The sequence below is a fragment of the Macaca mulatta genome, chromosome 6, assembly GCF_049350105.2.
Source record: "Macaca mulatta isolate MMU2019108-1 chromosome 6, T2T-MMU8v2.0, whole genome shotgun sequence".
Taxonomy (NCBI): Eukaryota; Metazoa; Chordata; class Mammalia; order Primates; family Cercopithecidae; genus Macaca; species Macaca mulatta.
The window spans coordinates 60,536,170-60,560,569 of NC_133411.1; the positions used below are offsets into that span (position 1 = coordinate 60,536,170).

The 24,400-nt window shown below is 36.8% G+C and overlaps 1 protein-coding gene and 1 long non-coding RNA gene across 2 annotated transcripts in view; one reads left to right on the forward strand and one right to left on the reverse strand.

Moving 5' to 3' along the window:
- The first annotated feature begins 11,474 nt into the window (after positions 1-11,474).
- The window catches only part of ITGA1 (integrin subunit alpha 1), a 172,007-nt gene continuing 159,081 nt past the window's right edge, over positions 11,475-24,400 (forward strand). Inside the window, exon 1 of the mRNA XM_001094788.5 lies at positions 11,475-12,278. Within this exon, the coding sequence (XP_001094788.2) occupies positions 12,218-12,278 (61 nt within the window). The 5' untranslated portion in view covers positions 11,475-12,217. The remainder of the gene's footprint in view (positions 12,279-24,400) is intronic.
- Positions 15,591-24,204, reverse strand: LOC114678785 (uncharacterized). Its single transcript, XR_003730308.2, has 3 exons — positions 24,078-24,204; positions 19,721-19,770; positions 15,591-15,633 (listed from the first exon to the last, which is right to left on the reverse strand). It is a non-coding gene; the product is annotated as an uncharacterized LOC114678785 (long non-coding RNA).

Below are 24,400 nucleotides of genomic sequence, written 5' to 3' on the forward strand. Positions count from 1 at the left end.
AAAATTTACAATCACGCTCTTCTACTGTAAAATTTCTACACATTACTGAAAAGCATGATAGGCAGTGATTGTGAATCACTGATTATTTCTGATATGCCAATGTAGACACATAAGCTAATCAGTTTTACCAAAAGTTTAAAAAGGAATACTTTTACTACTTCATTAATTTTACTACTACTCATGTAGACTAGGCCTCTTGATCCTCACCCACCACCTACAGTCACCTACAGTTTATTTGCAGGGTATATTTTTAATAAAATATTTATTATATAATATAAAATTAACCCTTTTAAATTATATAATTCAGTGTTTTTTAGTATATTCAGAGTTGTGCCCCATCACAACTATTTAATTTTAGAACATTTTCCTCACCCTAAAAAAAGAAACCACTTACATATTAGCAGTCATTACTAATTTCCCCTTCCCTCTAGCTCCTGAAAACCACAAATCTACTTTTTTTCTTTACAGATTAGCCTATTCTGGGCATTTCATAAATGGAATCACACAGTATGTAGCCTCTTGTGTCTGGCTTTTTTCACTTAGCTTAATGTTGTCAAGGTTCACCCATATATTAGTACTTACTCCGTTTTATAGCTGAACAGTATTCTGTTGTGTGGGTATGCCACATTTTACTTGTCCATTCATTAGCTGATAAACCTTTAGATAAACCTTTAGCTTCAATACTATAAATAATGCTACTTTGACATTGGTGTAGAAGTTTTTGTGTGGATATAGGTTTTCAATTCTCTTAGGTATAAACCTAAAAGTGAAATTTCTGGGTCATAAGATAACTTGATGTTTAATCCTTTGAGGAACTGACTGTTTTCTAAACTAGTTGCACTGTCTACAATTTCACCAGCAATCTAGGAGAGTATTAATTTCTTAACATCCTTGTCAACACTTGTTACTGTCTCATAGCCACCATAGTAGATGTGAAGTGGTATCTCATTGTGATTTTGATTTGAATTTCCCAGTAATTAATGATGTTGAGTATCTTTTCATGTGCTTGTTGGTCAGTTTCCTCCCTTCTTTGTAGAAAGGTGTATATATAGCATTTATTTATTTTTAAATTGGGTTATCTGTTGGAGTTTTTTTAATCATTGAGGTATAAGAGTTCTTTATATATTCTAGGTACTAGATGCTTCTCAGATTTATGATTAGAAAATATTTTCTGCAATCATGTGGGTTGTGTTGTTGGTGTTATATCTAAGAAACCACTGCTTAACCCAAGGTCATTAAGATTTAATACTATGCTTCTATTAAGCGGTTTTATAGGTTTAGCTCTTATATTTAGGTTTGTGATCCATTTTGAGTTAATATTTGTGTATAGTCTAAGGAAAGTTCCTCTATTCTTCTATTATTGTTTTAATTTTGTTAAATTTATATTTCTTAGTGTACCATAGTAATTTCCTTATTTCTTTTACACAGTTTTTAAGTTATTTTATTCTTAGTTGCCCTGGGGATTACAGTTAACATATTAACCTAAAATAGTCCAGTTGGGATTAATTTTAATAGCATCCAAATCTTTGCTCCAAGACACTTCATTCCTTCCCCCTCTTTTCTGAGGCTATTGTCATTCAAATTATATCTTATTAATTATAAGCCCATCAATACAGTTTTATGATTATTACTCTATGTAGTTATCTTTTAAGTGTGATATGAGAAAAGTTATAAACAAAAATATATTTTTATTCCCTTTCACAGTAACACATGTAGTTACCTTTACTAGAGTTTTTTTATTCCTTCATGTGAATTTGAATTATTGTCTAGTGTCCTTTCACTTCAAATGAATGACGACTTTAGCATTTCTTGAAGAACAATTCTGCTAGCAATGATTTCTCTAAGTATTTCTGTATCAGAGAATGTCTCAATTTTTCTTTTGAAAGATAGTGTTCATAGATATGGTTAATAGTCTTTTTACTTTTAGCAATTTGATTATAACATCCTACTCTGTTCTGACCTTCATGATACCTGAGGAGAAGTCAGCTGAAAACTCCTTGCATAGGATGAATACTTTTGTTGCTTTCATAATCTTCCCTTTTTCTTTGGCTTTTGGCAGTTTGACTATTGAATCAAGGTGTGAATCTCTTTGGCTCTATCCTTATTGGAACTCATTAAGCTTTCAGAAAGTAATTATTATTTTTCACCAGATTTGGAAAGCTTTCAGCCGTTATTTCTTCAGATACTCTTTTTCCACTCTTATTCTCCTCTTCTTCTGAAAATCTCTTTTTCTGGAACTCTCATCATGCATATGTTGGTATACTTGATGGTATTCCACACATCTCTGAGGCTCTGTTTATTTTTTCTGTTTTTTTCTTTTCTTTCTTTCTTTTTTATTTTTTTAGTGTTCTGTTCTTCAGACTGAATAATCTCAACTGACCTATCTTGAAGTTAATTGATTCTTTCTTCAGCCAGTTCAAATCTGTTGTTGAGCTTATGTAGTGAACTTATTATTTCAGTTACTGTGCTTTTTCTACCTCATAATTCCTAGTTTTTACAACATTTATATCTTTATTGATATTTTATATTTGATGAGAGATGATTCTCCTACATTTAATTAGACTTTTTTAAATTAATTAGACTACATTTAATTAGACTTTTTTCTTTTAAACATGTTTGCAACAGCTGACAAAGTTTTTTCTAACAAATCCAACGTTTGGGATTCCTAATAAATGGTTTCCATTGCTGTTTTTTTCCCCCCACTGTGTTTAGGTTATACTTTCCTATTTCTTTGTAGTATTGTTTTGGTTGAACTGGAAATTTTAAATATTATCATATGGAAACTCTAAATCAGATTATCCACCCTAGAGTTTATTTTTATTGTTGTCTGCTGCTGTTGTCATTGCTGCTGCTGCTGCTGATGATGATGATAATGATGATTTGTGTTTATTTAGTGACTTTCTTGGACTAATTCTATAAAGTCTTTCTGTAGCTACTGAAGTCTCTCCTTCATTAGCTTAATGGTTAATTAATAATTAAACAGAGATGTTCTTTAATATCTTAAAGAAACAATAAATCTCCTAGCCTTTGCTGAAGGGTTCTCTCTCTCTGTGTTGCAAGTACATCTTCAATGCACCAGTGGGCAATTCACAACTCTACCTTAGCTATCACTTCCTGATGGCACAAAGCCTTAAGGTCAGTCAGAGGTGAGAGATTGGGATCTCAGGTCTTTCCAGGCCATATGCACAGACCCATACATGTACATGTCCTTTGGGATTTCTGGAACATGTAGAACCTTTCTAAAGTTCCCTATGGACATCTTTCAGATTACTTGATCACCAATACCTTGACTGGTATTGCTGCCTCAGATTGCTGTGGGATTAAACAATTGCCACAGATTTTTTTTTTTTTTTTTACTTGAAATATAGCTGCTTTTATAGAGATAGCTCTAAGACAGTCCAAATAAAGACAAATCTTGAGAATGGAGCTTTTCAAGAAATTGCCTGCCATATAGGTCAAATAGCAATAATTTTCTCAGGATGGGGTTTTACAGGAGCTCCAAAAGTAGTTGCTTTCTAACTCCAATGGCTGCTAGATAGACTACTGTTCTCTATCACCTCCACTGACTACTAGACTGCTGATTTTCATGGTTCCAAGGCCATTCCCCTTCAGAGCTACCACAGAGCTAGGAAGTGAGGGAAAATGGAAATACAACAAATCAAAATGTCACAGAGTGTTTTTCTGTTTTTCAAGATTCTGCTGTTTTTCTGGATTTCTTTGTTAATTTCTGCAAGTCTTTGGTTAATTACAGAGTTCTGAAAAAGTTGATTTTGACCATTTTTGCCAATATTCTCATTGCTTTTATCGAGGAAAAAATGTTTGGAGGTTCTTCCTCCACAATTCCAGAAATATTTCTAGCCTCTTGTTTGTTTTAATATTGCAGGAATATGCCTATTAATATAGTCCATACAAGATAAGTTTTTCATTAAAATATTTTAATGAAATTAAAGTGTCATTTTCATTCCTAAGACTTGACTTTGATTAACACAAAGTAGAAAATTCTAATTCATTTCCCCTAACTCCTGGTGATATAAACAACAAAACAATCTCAAAACTAAGTATTGTGGCTATAATAAGGAAAATCTAAATATTGCTACTCTAGCTAGACTGAATTTATATTTAAACATTTTACACTATTTTTTTGTTTTGCTTTTTCTTTTTTGTTTTTTAGCAATGGGGACTTGCCCTCTCACCCAGGCTAGAGGGCATTGGTGCAATCATAGCTTACTGTAACTTCCAACCCCCGGGTTCAAGCAATCCTCTGGTCTCAGCCTCCTGAGTAGCTAAGACTACAGGTGTATGCCACCACATCTGGCTAGCTTTTTAAAAAAATTTTTTGTAAAGATCTCTCTATGTCGCCTAGGCTGGTATCAAATTCCTGGTTCAAGCAATCCTCCAGTCTCAACCTCCTAAAGTACTTAGATTACAGGGTGAGACACCACACCTGGACCTGGGTTTATTTTTCTATGAGAGGTATGGGTCATAGTAAAAATAAATTATATGATCTTGTAAAACATTAATATAAATATCCAGTTATGATGTAGTCAAATGCCAGATACACATTGTTTGTAACTTTTCAGGACTTTTTTCTAAGTCCTTTAATGCCCAATTTTGCTAAGCACTAATAATCATTCCTAGACTAATTAAATACAATGTATTTTTTATAAATGTATAACAGATGCTTTCATTCCGTCCCAAGTCAAATGAAGACTGAGTCTGGTTCAGTCAGTTTCCTTCAAACATAAGTAGGTTGGGAGGGAGTAGTTACTTTCCTCTCTTCATCACCACCACTTTTCCAGGTGTATAGCACCCACTCTTAAGGTGTTTTAAGTGCTGTACACTGTTGAGAGTTATGTTATCTTCAGGGATGGTCAGATGTGGATTGACTCAGGCAACAGCCAAGTCAACACAACAGCTGGCCATGGCTGATGGTGGTTACTGGGTCTTAAAATAAATGATATACTTTGCTTTTTCAAATAGCAACTGATAGGCCCATGAGTAGCAAGAAGGCACTGAATGGGCACCTGAACAGCTACCAGGTGCTACCAAATAATGCTGCTGCTTTAAGTATGGATTGGGTCCATGTTTGGATGCTCTTTCCACCCTTTTGTGCAGTCACTCTAGGTCCAGATCCCCCATTACAGGATCCACCAATTTCTCTTCATTCTCATATCCTTTATGAGACTCTTTTTCATCGTAAAGTGTTCTGTAACATTCTGTAGTTCCTGGAGAAAAGAAAACTAACTCTTTGGCCATGTAATCCTCCATTTTTCTTTTCTTCTCAGCAGGAGTTAATTTTGTTTTTAATCAATTCCAGGAAAAAAAAAAAAAAAGAGGAGGGGGAACACTAAATTATCTCTTATATTAGGAGCTTGAGAGAAAAATGTAGTCTTAAAAAGTTTCCTTTGTTATACCTCTTCTTTTTATGACCTTGAGATATTTCCCTTCTGTATAATCATGTAATTGTTTAATTAATATTATTCTCATTTTACTATTAGCCTTGCTAATATTACAATTACCTATCCTATTACTTTTTATAGTTCAGATATATCTAGCCTTAATTTCACAGTAGATTCTTAAAACTCTTGCCCTTTTTGCTCTGTGGCATATCTGGACCCACATTGGAGGAAAAAAACAAAACCAAAACAAAAACCTGAGCAGAACCTAGTATTTACAGCCTTAATTTTGAACTTTTCAAACCTTCTGATCCAAACATTGCTCTAGAGTGCTTCATCTTCAACTCGCACTTGACTCTTCATTCTTGCTTTACCCTGGTGTCTTCAGTGGTTTTTAACTCACAATCTGCCCCTGTCCCCTTGGCTGCCTGCACTTTTCTTTTCTGGCGAGCAATCAACTAGTCATGGCTATTTTTCTGAAGAGCCCCAAGGTCTCCTCTAACCATGCAGGGCTTTAAAAGCAGTCCCCGCCCCACAAAACAAAGACTTGGATGATAATGATTTAACAGTCCCTCCATCCCAGTAATTTACTTTGCCTTCCCCTAAAAAACTTAAAATGGCCAATATTGGTAGCATCCATTTACTAATGTTTAAATACCTATTATATGTTGTTCAACAAAAGTGTTTAAAGCTTTTTTGGGTACCATTACAAGTTGCTTCACTTTTATCTTCTTCTAATTTTAAAAGAATCACCAAGGATTATTCTTCTAGCTTATGCTCTCTCATCAGAGACAAATGTCCACTTTTACAGCTTTATTCTGGTAATGCATACAATTTTATTTATTTATAATAAATAATAATAAATTTCTTTACAGAAGGCATTACATTAAATTTCATTGTATAAAAGTTTCACAGTATACTTCTTGTATATGATATATTTCATCCCCTCTACTACAAAAATAAGATAAAAATCAAGCCACTTCAGAAACCAAATAAGAGAGAGAAAAAAAAAAAAAAAACATGTTTGTATATGTCAATAAGAACTGTGAAAATATTCTATGCTTATAAGAAGCCTAAATTCCCTGGTATCTTTCTAAGATCCTTTCCAATCTGGTCTCAGCTTCACTCACTTTTCTTAACTTCTATTCCAGTCTCTTCATCTATTTTCATGTTACCTCTGCATAGAATGTCCATTACCTTTTTCTCCACCTATAAAATCCCCTACCCACTCCCTGCAAGGTTAAATTTCAGTGCTATCATCTATTTGAAAGCCTTGACTTTATTTATTCTCTATTACAGGGATCAGATGCAATTAGATCATTCTATGTATGTTGTCTCTACGTAGCCTGTGAATATTCTTGAGGTTAAGGCCTAGTACTTCAACATCTCTGATTCCCCAGTATCTAAGAGACTTCCTCCTGAATAGAAGTAACTTCGTAAGTGTTTCAGTGCATTACATGAGCACAGATGCTGCAGAGAACAAACATTAGCAATTGACTATCATTGTATAGATCATGATCTAGGAGAGAAGATGAAAAATGGGCACATTGTTGTAAAATAAGCTATGTAAGTATTATTATTTCAGAGCCAAATAACAGACTTCCTTCCCTTGATGCATTTATTTTGTATTAAAGACAAAGGGTATTTCCCCACACATGTGTTTACTGACCCAGTCCTACCACAAGAAACGCCAGTCTTGCTTTGAAATACGAATTAATCATTTTTTGTTGTAATTCTGGGATTTTAGAGCCCACTTACTTTATTTAACTTTTTACAAATTAGTTAAAAGAAAATAATTAAATCAACTTGTCCAAACGATCCTAGAATTGCATAACAGCTTAAAATATAATTAAGTCGTATTTCAAATTAAGGGGCCCAGCAACGCAGCTAAAATGTTACTGCTCATCAGTGGTTGTTATTCTGAGTCATAGAATGCCACGAATTGAACATTCCTGCCAGGGCACCACCCTGGTCCACCCTTCCCTGCTGCAGCCCTGGTGTGTCACTCATGTTGAAGTCTGCCAGTAAGTCCAAAGAAGTTTCCTATAGTGCTGAGAACTGTTCCTCACCAGGATTCTGAAGTCAAGTTTTTGTTTTTTTTCTTAAATACCAGTTGCCCAAATGTCTTTGGACAAGGTTTCTGGCACAGGCTTGTTCAGGAAGTAGGGAGGGAGAAACACCTATTTTATATTTTAAGTGAAAAAACACACAGGAATATTACGTAATAACAAAAAACAAATGGTTGGCTCATGGTGAAGTTTAAGTTCCATAACACTGTGACTTTATTTTGGTCAGAGAGGAAGCAGTTATAAGTTCTCAAGGTATATCAACAACAACTATTAGGATAATTTCACTAGACTGCTTAATTTAATAGGCTTAAAATGAAATATGCCAATGTTAGAATTGAGGACAAAACTACTTATATTCTGCTTCTAGTTACAAGTGAAAGAAATTAATGAATAGCAGGTTTGCAGTGGAATAACGACTGTTCTATCCATTTTTGCCTCTGCAGAACACAGCCCTGGAGCCAATATATGCCAGAAAATTAAAAATTATTTAACTAGACTAAGTTGTCCATATGAGTTAGCTTTGTGAGTTAGCCCCACTGTATATTCCCCTAAGTGCTTACACAGTAAAACTTAAAAATTCAAATCTTCATAAAATCTTTGTAAAAACGGAAACAGTTCTATATACTTCCACCTACCCCTAACACCTGAGAGCGGAGGGGATGGGGTTGGAGTAAAACCACACTTTGATGCTACCTTAAAATGCATTTAAAATGTCATATTTGACTTTTAAAAAGAAAACATGATTTAAAAATCTTTCTTATAAAAATCTGTTATTTTAGCAAACAATTTTTAAATTATTTACTTTTGAGTAAAATCAGCACCACCTCTACTACCCAGGTGGGAGTACCTTACTCATCCTGTGGCTTTGAGAACCCATAATCTTACTGCTAGAGAACACTGGCATACATTAGACACGGAGTTCTAGACCCTCTTCTATTCCCAACCTTAGTGGAATGTTCTTCTCTTGTAAAAAAAAAAAAAAAAAAAAAAAAACCTCTGATGGCCAGCCAATTTGAAAAGCAAATTCATGTGAATGTTACAATGGGTTCTGATGTCTTCATGCATGCCCATTTTATAGAAATATCTTCAAGATAATTCCCTAATCCAAGGTAAATATTTTTAAAGTGAGGATTCCAGAAACAATAATAGGTATTGATGGAGATATTTTTAGGCAGACATTAAAGTGTCCTCTTGTGATGGCCGTCAAATTTCACCACTTCCTACAGGGTCTACCACACACAGAGCCTGCCGTTTCCATGGTCTGTCTAATACCAATTCTTCTATTTACGGAGAAGAATGATTCATACTAACTGAGCACTTACTTTAATCCAGGCATTGTGCTAAATGCTTAGAGGCTCAGTTCATTTAATCCCCACAGCAATCCTCAGACCAGAGGTAGTACAGGATTTTCATTCCCACTTTACATTTGAGAAAACTGAGGCCTAGATAAACTTGATGACATTTCCCAAGTCACACAGCTACTATATTGTAGTAGGACTACAATATAGTGGCTACTATATTGCCAGGACTTGAGGCCAAGCAGTGGAACTCCAGAACCTTACTTACTCTAATTACTTTACTCAGTATATTAGATTAACTCCAAGAAGAATACTTTGGTTTTAAGTATATATTTTTCTTTTTGAGATTATTAGTTAATAATATCAATTACTCTTGCCTCATTTAATAGACACCCACTTTCCAAATTCTTAATCTGTTCAGTCTCTAATCTTTCAGCACAGCCATCCCCAACCTTTTTGGCACAGATACCGGTTTCATGGAAGGCATTTTTTTCCACAGACCAGGGATGAGGGGAACGGTTTCAAGATGATTCAAACACATTACATTCATTTTGCACTTTATTCCTATTATAGTTACATTATAATATATAATGAAGTAATTATTCAACTCACCATAATATAGAATCAGTGGGAGCCCTGAGCCTGTTTTCCTGCAACTAGACAGTTTCATCTGGGGATGATGGGAGACAGTGACAGATCATCAGGCATTAGATTCTCATAAGAAGTGTATGCAGTTCACAATAAGGTTCATGCTCCTACTCATGCTTCCAAATCCTAAAAGAGATCTGATCAAGTCTCACTTAAAATAGAAAAGTATGTAGTATAAAGTCTAGAGCTGAAACATTTGTCATCAAGTATCTCATATCAATAACTAGTTTGTGCCTCTGGGCAAGTTTTTGTCTTCTCTAAATCTTTACTCAATGACATGTCTTTCTGTCAGAATAAAATTGGTTAAGAAAATAACTGGCTTGACATTTATTTGTATTTGGGTTTATTGAAGTTCAGAAAATAAGCATTGATTCTAACACTAATTCTCCAACAATAGTTATCTCTCAGTCTCCACATTTGTATTGACTAGACATAAAAAAGATTCATAAATATCTAAATATGTACACATAAAATTTGTAACATGTGAAAATTAATTGTAACAATATCACTGTTAGTGACGGTTATCACCAATAATTTGTAAGTCCTAAAGGAAATAAAAATATCAAAATTGAAATTATGTATTAGCCACCAGAAGAAAGGTAAATTTCCCAGTGATTGTAACCTCGAACATATTATATGTTAACCCTACTTTATTTCAGTAAGATAGTTTACAATTTCTCTTTGTTTTTTTCTAATGAAATATATTGCAAGTTGCTAAAATGTCATATATGTATTTGCATATGTATGTATATGCTGTACATTTGTATATACACATACATACACACACATATATTTGTGTATATATAGACACACTATAACATATTTTTGAAAACTAAGCAATTTAGAGAAGTATCACTGGGAAAGTACTTATGATTTTTAAATGTCTATGCATTAATCAATATCTATTGGTTACTGTTCAAAGCAAAGACAGTCACACTGAGAGGCATAAGACATAACTGATACTATGGACAAGGAAATGAGATGTACACAGGAAATGAATTCCTTGGCAGGATATGAGAGCATTGAACACAAACAAAGGAACTCAAGTAAAGTCCAATAGGATTGGACTGTGACCCAACACAATGCAATTTTTCTAGAGACTCGTTTGTGTACATTTGAAGAAAGAACTGAGAAATGACACTATAAAAACTAAAAACATCTGAGAACAGGATTTTTAATGTATTCACTAAATAGTGAATCAGTTCAGATACATAATAGAAAAGGAATTTCTTGACTAATGGGTCAACATACTGAGATCTGATGGCCTTCAACTTCCTTGGGTCTGCCCACCCCATTTTTGACCCTCCTTAAACTTCTTCAGCTTTTGTCTTCTCCAGCTTTTAGTTGCTGCGATCCTCTAACTGGCAGTGTATCCAGTGATCCCTGTGGGTTTCTTCCTTCCTGTCCCTCGTGTTACCTGTTCTGTGCTACCTGTGTTGTGTTCTGCTCAACGAACCCTCCTTTGGGTGGCACTCTTGTCCTGCCTAGCCCTAGTTCTGTTAGATAGAGATGCTCAATTAGTTGTTGAGTTGAAGTGAATTGAATTGAACTGTTCCCCTCAGATTCCTCTAAACACAAATCCACTCATCTTTTCTGTTCTTTGAAACTCTCCAAACCGCTAAGACACAGCTATTTTGAAAATAGCAAGCATTGGTTGAAGTTAGCACGAATATGGCTTTTGACTCAGCCAGGTTGTTCAACTCACCAGGAAAGGGAAGCATTGCTACTTCCTAAGCGGGTCTGGACTCTTAACGAATTTTTACTCGTAAAAGTTTCAAGCAAGAAAAAAATAAAGCAGTGCCCCGAGTTCTTTATTAGATTCAATTACCAGTGTACAAACATCCTAATTCACTTAAACAAAATAGCCCACACACATTCCATTTCAAAAGAGGCTGCTTTTCTTCCTCTCTTCTCTTCTCTCTCTCCCTCTTTCTGTTTTTCCTTGGTCTTGCTTCTCCTTTTCTTCCTTTATCATAGTTATCTCAAAGAAAAGCTTATCTGCAACCACCGTTTAACCACGAATTACCATAAACTAAGCAAAGCCTCCCCACACCCCGGCTCCCAATAAGCGAAAGCAAAGCCCTCAGTGGAGCCTGTCGGGGTGGTAGGGACGCCCCCTTTCGTGCAAAACGACTTCACGGTGAAGTTCAAGTGTCCGCAGGAGATGGAAGGGGGGATTCCAGATCCTCTCATTTTCACAGACGGCCTAATCCCTCTGCGTAATGGACCTCGGAAAGCTGCCTCCCGTTAAGGGCGCCCAGGTACTGCCAAAGCTCCTTCGCTACCCGGACCGGGAGAAGTCAGGGGTGTGAAGGCGGAGCCACTTGGCTGGCGACACCCTCCCGAAGTCCAGCCCTTACCCGCCTTCCTACCACCTTAGGGGATTTGGCCCGGAGAACGAGATCACCCTCTCAATGAAAGGCAGATGTCCCTTTAAGGTTTGCTTCTACAGCCCGTGGACTTTAGCCTAAACACGGACCCGCTAAGCTGGCTTTATTTGTCCATGTCTCGGACAGAGCCTGGGAAGCTGCCAGTGAGATTTCAGAGATCAAGAGCGCGCAGGGGCGGGCGATGTGGCAATCCGTCTGGGATGTGAAAAGCGTGGAGCGCACTTAGAGGCATTCGACGAAAACACAGGAAATCACTCCTCTCCCGCTCCTGGACGCCGCTGCCACTGGGGCAGAGGACTGGGAACCGCGGCAGCGAGCTGAGTGGCCCAGCCAGAGCGCGCAGCTCCCGCGCCCGGTCCTGCCAGGTCCTGTCCTGCGAACCAGCGCGGCCCCCTGGCGCTGAGGCCGCTCCGGCCATGGCCCCTCGGCCCCGCGCCCGCCCAGGGGTCGCTGTCGCCTGCTGCTGGCTCCTCACTGGTGAGCAACTCGCTTTTCTCTGAGCATCTCCGATTCGCGGGCTTGGGGCTTGGAGCAGGGAGGGAGGTCCTCAGAGCCATGGGCCAGATAGGAGAGAGTGCCCTTCCACTTTCGGGCACTCCAGGTACTCAGATCAGGCTACGGAGCAGGCAGGAGTTTCGCGTTCTGGTTTTGATGTGAATTAGTCTTGGTGTCTCTCCAAAGTCCTTCACCCTAGGAGTAGGAGTGAAGCAGCACTGAAAACTTACAAAGTAGAATTGACTTTTAAAATTAAAGTTGTTTTTACAATACACATTGTATTTTAGGACTTCGCTGAATATTTCCTCCCCTCCACCCTTTTTTATGGCATGGGATGAGAGGGTGATGCTTATAGGGCGCCTGATACATACGCAAAATTCCTACCCTCGGGTTGTACCAGAGTGGACATTATTGAATTTTCTTGCTGTCTACTATTCAGACTTTTTTCCCATGCAGAACAAGAAAAAACAGGGATGCAAGGCAAAACTGCCACTTGTTCCAAAATGATGTTTCTATGTCAGCATCCAAGAGGAGGGATATTTTGAAACGTAGAAAGGAATGGTGAACATTTTCTCTGTCAATATCACAGTGCAGTCTACTTTTAAGATGCAAAATATACTATTGTTATTTGTACATAAATGTGTATTTTTAAGGAGGGGACTTAAAAACATAGTGGAAATGCAAAGTTGTATCCAATTTAGGAAAAGGTTGAAATATAGTATTTTCTAAGATTTTCCCAATAATTAACTCATGGTCAGATCTTTTTTACCAGTTACTGATTGGGATGGTGGGAAGTTGAAATGGTGAAAAATGGAAGGAGGTGGGGGGAAAGTATCGATAGAATCTCTGTGTGAAAGAAAATCATCTTTTTAATGGGATAATTAACAGCTGGCTTTAACATATCATTGATATTCAATTGTTCCGTGTTTTTACTGCTGGCATGGTTATTAGTACTAGTTAATTTAGCATTTTTACCATTAAAAACAAGGTAGAGCCAGCCAGTTTAGACCTGCCTTAGATGTCCAAGCATTGTTAACTTTTATGAAGATCATTTAGAAGTTGATTATCAGCAAGCAAAGCTTTTTCCAGAAGGGAGGTGATGTAAAGAGAGTTAATAATGAGCTACTGGCTTTTCATCCAAACATTTCCCACTACTCAGGAAATGTCCAATAATCCAAACAGTGGTAACTGCTGAACAGCATTATAGCCAGTGAGTAGTTTAACTTACCAGCTACTGCCACTACTCTTTACACATACTTAACCTATGAGTCTTCTCCAACTGAATTGTTTTTAGATTGTATTTTGTTGTTTTTGTGCAAAATCTGAATACAGTAGTTTACTAACTATTTGAGTTGTACCTATTTCATTCTACCAAATAAGCAGTCTCTAGAGTAGAAATGATGAAATGAGGTTTGCATATCCTCTAAAAAGACAAGAGTGAAACTTGATGTAACAGAGAAGTTTAGCAAGTTACAATTTCATATATATGTTGGTGAAATATACATTGGTGAATCCAGGAAGAGACTTAAAATATTTAGAACCCTTGTGTGTTTTATGCCCATTTCACAACACATGAGGCATCTGAAATTGGACTGCTTTCCTTTGCTGATTCCCCATCAGTCATTATATTCTGTAGGCTCTTCTTTAGCAATCTCTTTCAGATTTGGAAACTTCTTATCAATTAACAGAGTCCATTTGTAACCTGGGTACTAATCACCGTACTTATCCATGCACACCACTGTAGAGCTTATCTTTCTGTCTTCAGTCTGAACCCAACTTCTAGTCTACCCTCCTAATACATCATTTTCATTATATCTGTTTTTAGTAAAAAATCTTTGGTGGTTCTTTGTTGGCTTTAAGATAATATCCAAAATTCTCAACTGACTGCCCTAATCCAACACGCTTTCTCTATCTCCTATGTCAGTTTCTTATTGCTGTTGTAACAACTTGCCACAGATCACCACCTTAAAACAACATAAATTTACTATTGTACAATTCTGTAGGTCAGAAATCTCACTGGGCTAGAATCAAGATGTCACTAGGGCTGCATTTCTTCTGGAGGTTCTAGGGGAAAGTCAGTTTCTCTGTTTTCATCAGCCTCTGGCCACCACCTGCATTCTTGGCCTGTGGCCCCTTTCTCCATCTTCAACCCAGCAGGGTAGAATCTTCAGCTCTTCCCCTGTGATTCTGCTTTATCATCATATCTCTTTCTCTGACTCTGACCCTACTACCTTCCTAAGGATCCTTTGTAATTACAATGCGCCTAACAGAATAATCTCATCATCTCAAGATCTTTAATTTAATTACATCTTCCAAGTCCCTTTTACCATCTAAGATAACATATTCACAAGTTCCAGGCATTAGGTCATGGATATCTTTGGGAGACCATTATTCTGCCTACTACAACCCTTAAGCATAAAGTGTCCATTATAGCCAATCACCTTTATTTACTTTCTCCATAATCCTCATGTTCACTTTGCCACTGAAGATATGATCTTGTTTTATGCATCAAGAAAAGAACTCCACCTTTCCTTCCTACAACCATCTGCCATCTAAACAAACTCTACAGCCTTCAAAGCTGGATTTACATCATCAGAACAACAAACCACCAGCATCTCAATAAACTTCCCATTTGATTTAGAATGTCTCATATTAGCTCCTTACAACATTTACTAAAATGATTCATCAAAAAGATGTCCTTCCTGATGTCCAAACAAAGTATTGTTGTTTTATGTACATCAAAGTCTCAGCATAAACTAATGCCACATATAAAGAATTTAACTGAAGACAGTTTCATAAAGTGACAGTTTAGAGAGGCCTTAAAGGAACAAGAAAAGAGGGTGGAACATCTAGCGCAAGCAACGGTGGGAAAAAAGAACCTGAAGCAACAGTGAGAAGAAAAACCATGACCATTCCTAGGCCTGAGGAGGTGGCAGTGTTAGTCTGTTATGAACTCTAGCTATGGGAGGGTGGCCATTAGACTGGAGTTGTGGTCATAAAAAGGAATGCAGCTAGTGACAAAATTGAAGCCTAGCAGAGAAGGAGTAAGGAAAATAAATATACCTCCTTTCCTCCCACCCTCTGATGTCTTGCTCAGCCTTCCCATTGGCCATACCCAAATGGCAAGATCCAACCTTCCAGAGGACAAAGGGCAAGACAATCAATAACGGAATAACTAGCACAACTTAACCCCGAAATGTGTTATGTGCAAGGCACTGTGCAAGGGCTTTGCATGTATTATTTCATTTTAATCTAAAAAAGTAAGTTTACTAATTGATCACAACCAGTCACAGATTTCTTTGTTCTTTTTTCACTCCTTCTGCTTCAGTTGATTAGCCTTGAAAAAAGGAAAAGAAAAAAAGTAAAACGTTATAACTATTATCCATATTTTAGAGATGAAGAAATCAAAATACAGTACTAAGAAGTTAATTTCACCTTTCCAAAGTTGAAGAACTAATGATAAATCTACTCAATTCCTATCTCTGACCTCAAATTAAATGCTCTAAAATAATATGCTATATAGGCTGCCTAAAGATAAGTTCATTCTCTCTTGCTCACTCCTCTAAATGTGAATTCCAAACATAATTGTCTAAAAGACTTAAAGACCTAATTAATGATACATCAATCTTTTATTTCCATGATTTTTAGGTGTACAGCATTAAGTGTAACTCAAATAAGACTACTATCTCTTGTTATTAAGAATATAAATATAGAATTACCTCTAATTAAGTTATATGTCTGTCTTCCCTAGAAACATTTTGGTTGGCCTAGAAGCAAGGGTCTTCTTTTGTGACTTTTTTTTTTTTTTTTTTTTTTTTGAGACGGAGTCTCGCTCTGTCACCCAGGCTGGAGTGCAGTGGCCGGATTTCAGCTCACTGCAAGCTCCGCCTCCCAGGTTCACGGCATTCTCCTGCCTCAGCCTCCGGAGTAGCTGGGACTACAGGCGCCCGCCACCTCGCCCGGCTAGTTTTTTGTATTTTTTAGTAGAGACGGGGTTTCACCGGGTTAGCCAGGATGGTCTCGATCTCCTGACCTTGTGATCCGCCCGTCTCGGCCTCCCAAAGTGCTGGGATTACAGGCTTGAGCCACCGCGCCCGGCTTTTGTGACTTTTTTCACAGGCAAGAGTTCCTATTCAAAATGAAATCCAGTGAGGAGACGGGAGATGGCTGAATATGGGGAGGAAGTCAGCCACCTATTCAAAACAAAGAATGACTCCCAGTGGCAGACAATGTACTGTCAGGAATTGCTGAAGATGGTGAAAATTGTCTTACTCATTGTGATGTTTGTAAAGGCAGCAATGAATTCATGGGATTTTTGTTTGTTTAGTAAACAGGCAACGAGAGTAACCATGAGACACATATATATGCTACACTAATTTACCTATTTCTCTTCCCTCCTGTCATAACACTTATCCAGCTATTTTGAAGCACGAGCTCTTGGGCTACAGCTTATCACTGATGTTCTGACTTTAGTAGATGGATGCTCCTCTAATGTGTTCCTCCACTTCCAACCCAATAAACTTTCCACTAGATTTAGAACTTGCTGAATTTCCCCATCTCTTGACATATCTTAGTAGAATAAAGTAGCTCATGTTTAAAATATATTTAGAAAAGTTGGGGGCTAAAATGCTATTCTTTACCTATACTACTCTTCTGTTGAATGAAATACAAAATAGTGTACTCAAATTCATGTTAAGAAACTGAGATGAAAGATATTTTGAAACTGTTGCCACAGTGCTAAAGTCAGAATAGATTGCCTATTCAGAGCAGTCTGTGACTGGAGAATTGTACTCGCCCTCAAAGCAAGTACAGTAGAGTATCAAGAGATGCAAATGACTGCATATATTTCTATCTTCAAGATTATTGAGCTTCTTTCAGCTCCTTCATTCTTCCAGCTACTCTAAAGTCTCCTTGGGGACTTTGCATAAGTAGTTACTCCCACTGCTACTGATCTCAATCCCTGAATAAACATCATTTCCAAAAGACCCTGAAGTAGATTGAACCCTACCTTAGGACATGTGTATCCCAGCACCTTTGCTTCCATTATATAACGCGCCATGGTATTATAATTAACTATCTAATTGTCTGATTTCCAGCTTGCTGTATGCTCTGTGAGGGTAGGATCTTTAACCACAGCACCCAGAAATAATAGACACTTTTTAATTGAATGAATCACAAAAGAATTGACTATTGACAAACTCGTAAAATACTTAAGGGATCAGATTATCCCTTTATTATATACCTTCATCTGATTTTATTATACCTCCACCTGAAATATTTCTGTATACCCAAATTTATAAATAATGGAATGGAAGACACCACCAATTGAAAGATGCACCATATTTTATGTACCATTAAGAAAGACAAGCCACTCCCAATCCAATTATAATTGCTAGATTGTTAGATACTTCCTAGTTTCAGAGATGTTGAAATTGGGAAAAAAGTGCATCTGAAAATTATGATCAATAATACACAGTATAGCTACATGGTAATTTTCTACTTCTTTGGACACTTAAACATTGTGTCATAAGATTTCGAAGAGGCTAATATGTGAACCCCATCTAGATACAAAGATATGACATTGTTCCTCTAAGTTCTCTTCAAGTGCCAAGTTTGTATCTGATTTAGGGGATAATTGCTCCTCTGGCAGCAACAGCATCACCAGATCCCCAAAACAGAGCTTCCTCCAAATGCTCTATCTTTGGAAGAGAGCTTCAGGAGAAAGGTGACAATAAAGTGATCAAATAATGTTCCAGTTGCACAGGATTAATGACTCTAGCTTTGGCAAACTCTTAACCTTTTGTCATGTTGGTGGTAGGCTCCAGGGCTGTGTATATAGGAAGGAGACTAATTTTCATCAAAACTTTCCTATGATTTAAAAGGAAGATAAAAAAGTCAACTAAATATTAAAAGGAAATTAAAACGCACATGCTGGTTGTTGTTAAGAATTCACTTTACGTGTTAAAAAAATTCAGTTTTATCCAAACAGGAGATCCCTATTAACAAAACAAGTAAGAGATCTGAACTGAAAAATCATTGTAATTCAAATATGCAAAGGAGTGGATATACACATACTCTTTTTGTATGAATCATATGAGATCTCCTAAAATAAATGCAAATTCTTACATTTAAATATAGCACCTAAATCAATTTAAAACATCAATAGTTAAGATGGTTTATATATTTTGTTATAAATCATATATCCTTATTATAAATTAAATGTACTTTCAAAATTATTTTATTAATTTGACTTTTATTTTACCAAATACTGAAGTCTAGAAATACATGGCTACTGGCCAGTCCTTAAAAATACCTGTGTTATACATTTTACCTATAATATTTTTGGTGAAATGATCTTATGCTGTGTAAGAATACATGCAAATAGAAATACACACACACACATACACACACACACATACTTTTGTTGATAGGATTTTCTTTATTTGGTAGGAGGCTTTGTATTATTTTGTGACAACTGCAAGTAAGCATTTTCCATCATGAGAAATTTACATAGTAAGTGAGAACAAGTTCCTTAAAACAAACAAACAAAAAAAACCCAAAAAACACTTTCTCTTTTACTTTTTACCTTTTTGTCTATATTAGCTAACTAATCCTCCCAGTCATCCACTTAGCTTTGTTGGTAGAGGTCACATGGGAACCTTCGCACAATCTGAGGTTTGCACATTCTCTCTAAATAAACAATTGCGTTTATCACTAGATATTCATAATTGGAGCTCTGGCTTCTTATTTTGTAAAGTTCACTTTCCAAACCATGTATAATAAAACTAATTGCCATTATGTATTATTTTAAAACATTTTAAGAACTTTTCCTGGGGAAGATGTATTTTAAATTACCATTTTCTTACCTAAGCATGGCTATCTCAAATATTGAAATAGGCTTATATATAAACTTACCTTAAGAGTAACCTTCTTTTAAAATTTTTAGTAACATTATAAAACAGAATGTGATTCCCTAATTTTAGAATGTCAGTTATAGGCAAGTTAAAAACTCTGAATTAAAGACAAATTAATAACCATTAATTTTTGCATACTAAAAATATGAGTATGTGCCACTTGCTATGCTGTGTTCCAGGAGCATAAAGACAGATAAAACGTAGTAAGTCTCTGCCTTTACTGGTGGAAGAGGTAGTAGACATGGAAAGAAGCAATGGTGGGAGAGATTCCCAAGGTGCTTTATATGGAGTAACAAAAGGATTAGGTTTGTGTTGCAGGAAAGTAAGCCTTCCAAAATAAAATACAAGATGAAAACAAGACAATTTATACAGCCCTGTTTAAGGGTCACATGCTAAGCAGAGGGTATTAAAACAAAATTTCCATCTTTCAGGAGCCCATAATTCCCTTTCGTATCAGATAAAACATTTATTTCATATTATTATAATAGGAAAGATAGTAATTCAACTCACCAATGAGGTCCATGAACCATTTCATTCAGTAGAGCTGACCTATGGTTTCCCTGAAAGGGGGGTGATAACATAAATTAATGTACCCCAAAGATTATCCATCAGTCAACTCTACCAAATCAGTTATTTTTCCAAGGCTGAATAATCATGATCATGTTAAAATGAGCCCTTGTCCCTTGTTTTGTCTGATCCAGTTTTCTAGCTTCAAGTCAGGCATTTTTAGAGCTCTATAATTTATTAATATCAAGTATCATAATATCCCTAGAACCTCATAAGGATGGTCAAATGAGAGAGCAGGACAAATAATCTTATTTATAATTTAGAATGAAAATAATTAGCTTTATTGTGGTCTGGGACTTATTTCAAGTTGGTAGAATCCATCCAGGAAAGACCATATTTGACGTCTGCCAATTCTTGGTCCACAAGTATGAAACTTCGAATCAGTCTTCCACCACCGAAATGGGTCTTAGAAAAATCAGATTTGAAAGATAGCATGCAAAATTGAAAACAAATATGTTAGGATGAGATTATAGGTGCTGTTTAAACATTTAAAAAATATTACTGCAGCATAATTTTTAGTTACAAGTTTAACAATTGAATTCAATTCCCTCAATTCTTCAGTAAAATAAATTGGGTTCCAAAGAGACTGAGTACTGCCAAAAGTTACAGTAAAAACAATTGAAGAGTAAGAACTACAATCCAGGATGCTTGACTTCTAGCCCAGTTCTCTTTTTGAGACACTGGAAGTGTCTCAAGAGCAACAAATCAAAAACTTTTAGAAGTAACATTACTTTTTTTTCCCCTTATGAAGAGATTAATATAAATTGTAGGAAAAATAGGTATAATTAAAGGTACTGATGTAAAGATTTATACTGATACAAAGTCACTGATATAAAGATTTCTATTTTAAACAGCCAATAAATAAGTATAAAATTAGTATTTAAAGCAATAGAGCTAAAAGCACTGGTAGTTTTCTCAATATTTTGCTTATTTGGAAAAAAAATGAAAATAAATATATAACTACAGCAGTTTCTAAACTACCATTATTAAGTGAAATACAGTCAATAAGAATATAAATGCCTTAAGAAATGTCTGGAAATGTCTGCAATAATGTTAAAATAGCTGCCATACTTTACATTTGACTCACCTAGCTTATCATTAATACATGAGTGTATACTATGCGCAAAGGACCTTTCAGAAGACAAAAGAGTATAAAGATGAATCCTTCCAGAGTTCAACAAAAAAGATATGTGTTTAAATTAACATGGTTTCAAGATTACAGTTTCACGTTTGAGACAACATTTAAGCTGGACTTTAAAGATAGGCAGCATTAATGGAAGCAGGGATGAAAAGAAGTGACATTTTAAATACAGAAGTTAGTATGTGTTAAGGTAGCAAATGAGAAAGTTCCTAGCATATGTAGGAAACAAAGGTTACTTTCAAGGTGGAATATAGGATGCCCTGAGGGGAAAAGCGGGAAGTAAATTTGTAAGGCCAGTGCAATTTGGGATTGTAGAGAGGGATTGTAGACGTTAATTCATAGGGAATGAGAATCCAAAATGAATCAAAATAAAAATATAATGATTGGTCTAGAAATACTAATCCACAACACAAAATCTGGGTGAAAACGTCTAATAGTCAACTACAGGTTTAAATTACAAAAAAAAAAAAAAGAAAAAAAAGTTCCCAACTATTGCAGATGTTTCACATAAAACAGTAATTCTATGAAAGATTTTTATAGTATGCTCAATTATGGAAGCGCATTGATATTTTTTAAAATGGCCTGAAGTGGTTTGTCTCATAACTTAAAATAAAACTTTTTAAACCATGGATTTAAGAGTCAATAAGGGTTTTTCACAGGTTTCTAATGTAGATATATATATATATATATATATATTTTTTTTTTTTTTCCTAAAGTAGAATATTAGATCTTTCTCTAAGAGTGTAATGATCACCTAGGCTGGACAGAAGGAAAAAAAAAAAAAACTATGTAGAAGACAAAAGTATAATAATTTTAAGAGGTGATAAAAGAGCAGGAAAGGGACTAGTGCCTTTCAAATCCTCTAGGTTGGTTCCCAAGCTGTGAGTTTTTGTTTAACTGGTAAAGGTGACAGTTGAGGGGAAGTGACAGTGGATAACAGCACATAATTTGCAGTGACAAAGATGATTACAAACATTCATAATATAGGATGGTGGTAGTGGAAAGAGAGGGTATAGAGTTAAGCAGGCCTGAATTTCAATGCTAGTCATGTGATCTTGAAAACATTTCTTAACTTCCCCATTGTTGATTTTCTTCTATAAAATTAGGATAACGAATATTTACCTTACAAGGGAGAATTAGAGCATAGGAAAGAACTTGATAAACATTCAGTAAGTGATAGCTCTTCAATAAAAACCTTTTGTTAAGATCCTACTGTGTGCTTACCACTGTGATTCTGTGGCTTTTAATCTTTGGCAGACTATGGGAAAGACGAATTGTACTTACAAAGATGATCGAGGAGCACTTCAAAGCCCCAGTTCAAAATTATTTCTTCTCTCTCTCTCTCACTCTCACACATACATACCCAAGCACACTTCCGCCCTACCAATTAGGTAGGAATTTTAAGTTAACAAGATACTTTCTTAAAAAAATACAGTGTCCTTCGGATAGGCAAATCACCTTCACGCTTCAGTGTGATCAGTTCTTTGCTTAGTGAAAAGTTGCTGGGTTCTCTTGGAATTGGAAGAAGGCAATGTGAATTAGGAACTTCTTGAGGGTACTCAGTATGATTGGAAGGTGGGAAGGAAGGAGGAAGTAAGGGGAGACATAGAGAACGAAAAACAAAGAGAAAAGAGGCCACAAATATTAATAAGTAGTGGTTCTTACTTGGACTTTCCCCTTGGAGGGGACCTTTCCGTCCCCTGATAATCTCTTAGGAAGATAATTGACACTTAAATTTAAATTGTGAAGCCTGTCAGTTGAGAAAAATGTTGAGACAAGTCTCAATCATTTTAGGACGTTTATTTGCCAAAATTAAGGATGCGCGCCGGCTATGCCTTTCTGGGAAGATAATTTTGAGGGCTCCAAATTTAAAGGGGAAAGGGTGGGATACTGAGAAATAGTTTTCATGTGAGAAGCTGGCAGGGGGAAAATAATCATTCATGCCCCCATCTGGCATAGTGAGTCTGAATCTGCATTTTTACATAAGGTAACATAGATAAATGGGGCAGGAGAACAATCAGATATGCATTTGTGTCAGGTGGGCAGAGGCTGAAAACAGAAGCTATCCATTTACATTCCCACGGTAAATTTTAATATAAACACTTTAGGGTAAAGATTTTGGCGCTCACTGAGAATTTCCTTGTGGGCAAAATATGAGCGACGTGTGTAGCTTTTCATCTGGTAGCCATCTCATTTAAAAACCAAGAGGCAAGGCAGTTTTGTGTGACCCAGTTCCCAGCTTAACTTTTCCCTTTGGCTTAATGAGTTTGGGGATCCGAGATTTATTTTCCTTTCACAAGCCTATGCCAAACTCAGATTCCTTCCTTTCATCCCTGTTTCATCTGTTCAGGCTGATTAGTTCCCCTTTCCAATCCACACAGAGTAAAACAGAAAAGACAGTGAGAAGCTATGTGTGCAGGACTCTTCTGCGCTGCACTCCATCTAAGCTCTCAAGAAACTTTTGGATTTTTTTGTTTATTTTTTCTATTCATCGGTCTTTTAAAGAGGCAATCCCACTTCTCCATTTCCACTTCCTAATAAAGAATGATAAGTAACTTAAGGATTGTATTTAAATTATGTAGCTATTCAATCAGGGTCAGTCATAGTTAATTGTTTTCCCCCACTTCCCATAGCCTTGACTTTTAGCTTAGCTGTGGCAGTGAAGATCTGGCCCTAAGCTATTGCGACCCAACCCCCACCCTAAACATTTCACAGGCTACTGGACTGCGGAAAGCTGAGGCTGCCAACTTTGGAGCCTAGGTTTCTCAGGACATCAGGTCAAGCAACTGAGAGGTCCACCCAGGGGTAAATTCCTCACATAGTTTCTTCTCTCTTGGGACCAGCGCTTTAACATCTGGGTTAATGAGATCGTGCAGACACGGTAACTAGGCGCAGAAAACAGCTGGACATGTTGCTGGGAGCCCAGACAGAACGTGATCAGTAGTTCTCAGAAACTGCGTCTAAATACCAGCTCCAACAGGCTTGTAGCGTCCGAGTGCGGATAAGGCAAGTGCAAAAACGACAATAGTTTGGGCCTTTGGGGCCAAATCTGCACTTCTGAGAGCTACTTTTACTGCTAAGTTTTGAAATTTAATTTACCCAGAAGGAAGCGTTTCAGAGTGGCAACCGCAGCCAGGTAAAACTAATATTTGCACTCACACACTCCCCGGATTCTTCACAGACAGGGATGGAAGAGAAAACTTAGGAAGTTCAAGTTTGGCATTAAACTAAAGGACTCGCCGCCACTCTGCACCTTCTTTAGGGAGTTCATTCGTCCCGAGCGCCTCACAGCTTAGTGCGCCTGCGCGTGCGCGGACTGCGGCCCCGCCTCCCCCTTCGGGACGTGGACGTGCGTCGGGTCGCGGGACGCGGGCTGCGCATGCGCCTTCATTACGTCAGCCCGCTGCCTCGGGCTGCCAGCGGGAACCGCGGAGTGGACGATTTTCGCTGCTGTGTTTCCCGTGCCTGTTAGGCGCAGCGAG